A 7,727-nucleotide genomic window follows, 5' to 3' on the forward strand; every position below is an offset into this window, starting at 1 on the left:
TCTGCTCTCAACTCTCCTCTACAATATGCCACCCTCTGCACTCAACTCTCCTCTACAATATACCACCCTCTGCTCTCAACTCTCCTCTACAGTATGCCACCATCTGCACTCAACTCTCCTATACAATATGCCACCCTCTGCACTCAACTCTCCTCTACAATATGCCACCCTCTGCACTCAACTCTCCTATACAATATGCCACGCTCTGCGCTCAACTTTCCTCTACAATATGCCACCCTCTGCACCCAACACTCCTCTACAATATGTCACCCTCTGCTCTCAACTCTCCTCTACAATATGTCACCCTCTGCTCTCAACTCTCCTCTACAGTATGCCACCATCTGCACTCAACACTCCTCTACAATATGCCACCCTCTGCACCCAACACTCCTCTACAATATGCCACCCTCTGCACTCAACTCTCCTCTACAATATGCCACCCTCTGCACTCAACTCTCCTATACAATATGCCACCCTCTGCACCCAACACTCCTCTACAATATGTCACCCTCTGCTCTCAACTCTCCTCTACAATATGCCACCCTCTGCACTCAACTCTCCTCTACAATATGCCACCCTCTGCACTCAACTCTCCTCTACAATATGGCACTCTTTGCACTCATGATCAACTACTTCTACAAATCAAACAGATTTTTGCTGACGAATGTTCTCAATTTGTGCAGACCAGCTGAATGAGATCCGGAAAGCGAGCCTGTCCAGGGTAGTGTGCGACAATACGGACACCTACAAGATTCAGAAGAACGCTTTCATCAAAGGATCTCCGTAAGCATACTAGTTCATTAGTTTAACTTCAACATTATAAGGGGAATCATATTCAAACAAGGTACCCCTGTTGTAAGGCTGATTGAGGGAGGGAGTGAGTATTGTTAAACGCAACATAATTTCACGACGTATCAGCTTGATGTGGGTAAAAAGCTTGACGCGATGCAGGTCTAGCTTTGAGTCCATCCTTTATGACTGTCTATCTAGTGACAAAAGGGGGCACGAGTGGCCCAGTCGTCTATGACACCTCAATTCGCTGTGCAGAGTTGCGTCCATTGGGTACGCCAGAAACCTGAGATTGTGGGTTCGAATCCTGTTTCGCCCCGATTATGTTTCTAGGTTTGTCAGCACCATTCCCTTGCTTGTGGGTTTCATCAAAGTGGTAAACGTCTGAGACCTGCATCACTACGGGCTTTCCTACCACATTAAGCCGACACGGTAAACCGAACTCACCCACTCACCCACTCTAATGACAAAACATATAGTTTTCACCGAGCCGGAGGATACAGAAATGTCAACAAATGCATTGTTAAATCCAATTTCATTTCGTCCTAAAGGGATGCAACTCCATACAGCACATTTACTTTCAAACGCTCAGTCAACTGAATAACACAGTGAATTCGAAGTTGACAGGTTAAGTTGACTCAAGCGTAATAAAATGCTCCAGGACCTTGACTTCACAGCTAAGAGATGGGTATCACAAATTGGGATAAGTATGTCTTTTTTACAAAATAAAAGCTGTTACGTACATTTCCCCACTGAAACACATCGATACAGTATTATGATACAACATGTGACTCTGCTTGTAAAAAGCTGAATTGGTTGATGCATGTCATCGATCCCAATTGCTTGGATCGATGCTCATGATATTAACCACTGGATTGTCTGGTCCAGACTCGATTATTTACAGACCGCTGTCATATAGCTGGAATATTGCTGAGTGCGGCGTTAAACTACAAACAAACAAACAAACAAAAACAATTTTGTGCACAGTTGCGTGTACTGTAATGAATCTGACATCTCTGCGCTATTCAAACGATCTTTGTGACATCTGCGGACTAAATTAAGGGATGTTCCCGTAGGTTTACTGTTAGTAATTCATTTCACATATTAATGAGACATGTGTCAACCATATGTGGCTGGAGATGCTATGAATACCGAATGGGTGGATAAACAAATTTTACGACGCTTTATCAAAATTCTAGTCACATCACGACTGTGCCAGAAAAATGGGTTTCACCCATTGCATACATTTGGGTAATGAACGCTGGATTCTGCAACACGCGATTTCACGATGAGGATGGCCACTGTGGCAGAAGCTTCCCCATACAGCATTACACACACGTTGCAAGTTCACACTTTTGTGGACGAGTGTTTATATATTTAATAATTTGTAAAAGACAGGAGGTGAGACTATGTTTGTCATTGATCTACTCACTCTGTCAGTTGAACAGCAGTAATCAGAGCCTTCAGTGTCACAATGGTCTGCCAACCATTGTTATGCAGTTTTATTTCATTGATATTACCAAGGAGATATCGCTTGATCTGATCAATTTAATATCTCTGGACAAGCATAGTAACTGAGGACCAATTCTACACCGGAATTCATATGGTTATTTGATAAAGGAAGATGCTGGATAATTAATGATTCGCCCTCACGAGTGTTCCGGCTAAGATAAAGTACCCAGTGTTTCGTGCTTGCCATATTTTGGTTGATGAATAGGAACTATTACCTTCTTGTTATGTCCATGAATCAGTTTGAGTGAAACTGTAAGAGACTAGATTGTTAATACTGGTGATAGGTCTGATGATAGCATTCGACCAGAGGTATTTCCGCTCAGTCATTAACTTCTTTGAGAGGCATTTAGAGGTTGGAGTACTAGGTGAGGATTGGGTATATGGATGAACAACCTCTTTAATACAAATTTCTTTAATGCACATTCGGAGCGACGTTTCGGTGTAGGGTCCAGCACTTGTTTAATAACAGTGTCAGAATCAACACTGAAATGTCGCTCCTAATTTGTATCAAAGAAATTGTTCGTCCTCACTCATTTATTGCAAAGCTATAGGTGTGTGTAAAGTATATCTGTTGTGAATAATGGTTGTAAGTATTTATGACTTACGCTTTAATCCACACTATAATCACAGCTATATCACGTCAGCATGCAGTCAATATCGCCGACGTACACCAAAGCCAAATATTTCATCTTACTGAAGGCTGACATGGCAAGCACAAAACATTGGGTACATTATCATCTTAGTGAAGGCTGACATAGCAAGCACGAAACACTGGGTACATTATCATCTTAGTGAAGGTTGACATGGCAAGCACGAAACACTGCGTACATTATCATCTTAGTGAAGGCTAACATGGCAAGCACGAAACAGTGGGTACATTATGATCTTGGTGAAGGCTAACACGGCAAGCACGAAACACTGGGTACATTATCATCTTAGTGAAGGCTGACATGGCAAGCACGAAACACTGGGTACATTATCATCTTAGTGAGGGCTAACATGGCAAGCACGAAACAATGGGTACATTATCATCTTAGTGAAGGCTGACATGGCAAGCACGAAACACTGGGTACATTATCATCTTAGTGAAGGCTGACATGATGGAAAGCACGAAACACTGGGTACCTTATCTGTCCCAAAACACTCGTGAGGGTGAATCAATAATTATCCGGCATCTTCCTTTATCAAATAACCACAGGAATTCTGGTGTAGAATTGGTCCCCAGTTACTATGTTTGTCGTAAGAGTCGACAGAGATGGATTTGATGGTCAGGCTCGTTGACTTGGATGATCGTGTGTCCTCTTACCCTGTTGGTAGGGATCGTGCACTGGCTTGATGCAGACCGGCTTTATTTAGGGACCTCGAGTAATGCTGCCTGTAACGTTATGCATGCACTCCTTTATTATTTCACCAAAAAGCACATCAAACTCCTTCGTTACCCTACTCATCTCTGCCACCTTTGGTCAAGTGGCCGTTGCAAGAAGAAACTGTCCCTCCCTAACCCCAAAGGAAGTAGGATTTACATTTTAGTGTGTATCTTTGGGAAGGCCATTCTAGTGAATTGGGAAAGGTTGACGACTGGCATAATTATAATTATCAGATGAATTTACGTTGGTAATTTCATCAGATTGGTTCGGGATTGCAGACAGTTGGAAAGCACCAATCGTCCCCCTTACGTTCTTATTAATGATAGTTGAAATAAAATAGAATTTTGAATTGATAAACAAAAACTAAAACAAACAAACAAAACAAATCAGCAGGGGCAAGAGCATTCAACGTCATTACTTGCCAGGCGGTTGCGAGTTCAATTTCTGCTTGGTTGTAGGCCGCTCGGGAGCTGTCACTGGCGACAGCAATGGCATAGAGAGCTCTCCGAACGGACTACCATGAAGAGTCACATGAAGAACATTGTCTTAAAACTGTAATGATAAATAGGTGCACCAATCCATGTGTTTTTCTCAGTTGCTAATTGTGGACTTCTTTTTGTTCAAGCGTGTGGTGCAGCACCCTGGATGAGATTAACCTGACACACTGGAGGGAGACCCAGCCCCTGGGTTTGTGGACGACCTGGCAGACATGGGGCGGATGTGACGGAGGCCAACAGACGAGGACACGCTCCTGCTCCACCTGCAGCTGTATTGGCCAGAGTGCTGAGAAGAAGGCGTGCAATCTGAATCCGTGTGATGAAGGAAGCTGGGGTCCATGGAGTGAGTGCCGCAGAGGAAGACGGTCACGACACTGTTCTTGCACAAACGGGTGTTTGCGGAGGCAGCGTTCATCGATTCGGGTGGATGGCGAAGACGAAGCAGCTGCTATGTTTGCGCATCCTCTGTTTGGCGAGGAGGAGAGTATGACGGTCACTGCCTGTCTGTGTTCTGGTCTTGTCACCCAGGACATGGCATGTGCTTAGATGACCGTGATGAAATCCACGAAAGTTCCGAATTGAGACTCCCAGCATACACGAAGCATCAAATAAAACGTCAAATATATCAATCTAGTTTTTCATCAATGTTAAGGCCCGCCAGGCAATATTAAAGAGGGACGAGGCCCGCGAGGCTATATTAAAGAGGGACGAGGCCCGCAATGCTATATTAAAGAGGGACGAGGCCCGCCATGCTATATTTAAGAGGGACGAGGCCCGCGAGGCTATATTAAAGAGGGACGAGGCCCGCAATGCTATATTTAAGAGGGACGAGGCCAGCGAGGCTATATTAAAGAGGGACGAGGCCCACCATGCTATATTAAAGGGAGACGAGGCCCGCCATGCTATATTAAAGAGGGACGAGGCCCGCCAGGCTAAATGAAAGGGGGACGAGGCCCGCCAGGCTATATGAAAGAGGGACGAGGCCCACCATGCTATATTAAAGAGGGACGAGGCCAACGAGGCTATATTAAAGAGGGACGAGGCCCACCATGCTATATTAAAGAGGGACGAGGCCCGCCAGGCTATATTAAAGGGGAACGAGGCCCGCCAGGCTAAATGAAAGGGGGACGAGGCCCGACAGGCTATATTAAAGGGGGACGAGGCCCGCCAGGCTATATGAAAGAGGGACGAGGCCCACCATGCTATATTAAAGGGGGACGAGGCCCGCCAGGCTAAATGAAAGGGGGACGAGGTCCGACAGGCTATATTAAAGTGGGACGAGACCCGACAGGCTTTATGAAAGGGGATCAAGTGTCGGCAAATTGGCAGTCCCAGCAAATTTTATTCTGAAATTTTAACCAACACTTGTGTCTTTGTCTGCTTCTTGAAAGACGCGTGTACATTAATTTAGCAGTTTTTTAGCAGATTATTCCAATTACTAGCTTCCTTCATGTTGTTTAATTACAATGTCTAGAACAAGGCAGAAAATTAGGACCAGTGAATGCAGATCCATGAGCACTAAGTCACCCGTGTCTCCACAACACTGAAAAAAAGACGCATTTCAATAAACTTAGTGTATAATCTAAACTACAAAAGGTGAACCAGATCGATTTAATGTCCATGATGCCGCGCTCAGTGGGGGAGGTTTTTTTCTTTTACATAAGCAGAACGGCAGGCGATACGAAAAGCCTTAGTGAATCACTGAAGTTTAACGATGTGAATGGTTCCGGGATCTACTCTAGCCAATGAAAGCAGAAAAACACGACTGCCGTTTTCTTATAATGTTATTGTGTACTGGGTATTCGATACCCGGATAAACAACCACACAACGTATTACGTTGACAGAACTTCACGCATTCAAAACCGCTGTAATAGCTTTAGCATGTTAATGATAAATATTTTAACCAACAACTCACAACACTTGTTCCTGTCTCTGAGATGTGTACCAGGCTGGTCCAATACATAGACAAGCATCAGATTTTGAAAGGCTTCTTAAATGTAATGTGTTGACGGGCCGCTTTCCCTCTTTCAGCACACTCCACCTGGTGTCAAATAAGTTGGTTGATTGGTTGGTTTGTTGTTTTACGCCGCACTCAGCAATATTCCAGCTATATGACGGCGGTCTGTAAATAACCGAGTCTGGACCAGACAATGCAGTGATTGATATCATGAGCATCGATCCACGCAATTGGGATCGATGACATGCATCTTCCAAGTCAGCGAGCCTGACCACCCGATCCCGTTAGTCGCGTCTTACGACAAGCACAGTCGCCTTTTACGGCAAGCATGGGTTGCTGAAGACATTTTCTACCCCGGATCTTCACGGGTCAAATATGTACACCCATGGATACACACGACCAACTGTATAGATTTAACTAATGAACCATGTGATCATGAAAACAACTTAACCTCATGCCGTTTCTTACGAGAATATTGAGTTTTCTCAAATTACATGTTTTTACTAAATTGTGCATATAATGACAGATATGTATGGCTGAATTTATAAAAAAAACATGCAGGTTTTCAGAAAGTTGACTTTGTTACATCGCAGAGACGTACGCCCCAGATACACGTACAACATCACCTCTACAGCAAGAACAAAATTGGGTGATTCTACCCAAAATGACAATATTTATACCAGCTTTCATCACACATTGAGTTGATAAATAGATTTGTTTGGGCATAATTATTTTAACCTATGTTAATTAACGTTTAATAAAAAAAAAATACTCAGCAACGAAATCTGCACGATAATAGTATATAAACAAATGCACAGGCGTAAACAAGCAGCAGAATCGACATAAAAAACGTGTGTTTTATGATTTAATACAATTGTTTATTCTATTGATTGTGCTGTAACACACAGACGAAAGGTGTTTTTATATTAACAAGAGAATAGCATGTTTTAACTGTTTAATTGGGAGTCTAGAAGTAAAAGACTAAGTAGAACGTGCAACGTTTTGGATAACAACAAAAACGACGTTTCGATGTAGATTCTTACACCGTTGTCACGCTTGACGGCATGCGTATTAATTTTTTTAATTTAGTCTCTCATATTATATTTTTTTAAAGTATAAGTAATATCCAAATGTTGGTGGAGAGATCAAGACAAATTGTACATTATGTAATATGTAGTACCATATTTGTTTAAATTATAAGTTCATAACATACTTCTTGATTTAAAGTTGCTGTTATATGGCAATGCAGAGCAAATAGTTACAGATTAAGAAACTATATACTAGTATATGGCAGGACCAACAATAAATGTATATTATGTAAATGAACCACTAAAAAACTTCTGTAAACACATGTTTATCCAATGCATTTCTCTCCTTTTTTAAACAACCTCTCTCCCACTCTATCTTTCTATTTCCCTCTCTGACTTTCTCTCTCTCTTTTTTTCTCTCTCTCACATTCTCACCCTCTTTCTCTCTCGCTCTCTCTCTCCCTTTGTCTCACTCTATCAACCATTTAATGTCTCTCTTCTACAGTGTTTGACAAGAAATAACAAATATGTTAGACTTATCAACAATTCAACACAGCACAAGGATCTTGATAAGTT

General features: G+C 42.6%; 1 protein-coding gene across 1 annotated transcript in view; it reads left to right on the forward strand.

Moving 5' to 3' along the window:
- The window catches only part of LOC124150957 (myeloperoxidase-like), a 28,322-nt gene extending 23,532 nt beyond the window's left edge, over nucleotides 1–4,790 (forward strand). The window contains exons 13-14 of the mRNA XM_048393645.1: nucleotides 684–783; nucleotides 4,294–4,790. Coding sequence (XP_048249602.1) covers nucleotides 684–783; nucleotides 4,294–4,711 — 518 coding nt within the window. The 3' untranslated portion in view covers nucleotides 4,712–4,790. The remainder of the gene's footprint in view (nucleotides 1–683; nucleotides 784–4,293) is intronic.
- The last annotated feature ends 2,937 nt before the right edge of the window (nucleotides 4,791–7,727 follow it).

Source organism: Haliotis rufescens, unplaced genomic scaffold, assembly GCF_023055435.1.
Source record: "Haliotis rufescens isolate VD_foot unplaced genomic scaffold, xgHalRufe1.0.p SCAF_12, whole genome shotgun sequence".
Classification (NCBI taxonomy): domain Eukaryota; kingdom Metazoa; phylum Mollusca; class Gastropoda; order Lepetellida; family Haliotidae; genus Haliotis; species Haliotis rufescens.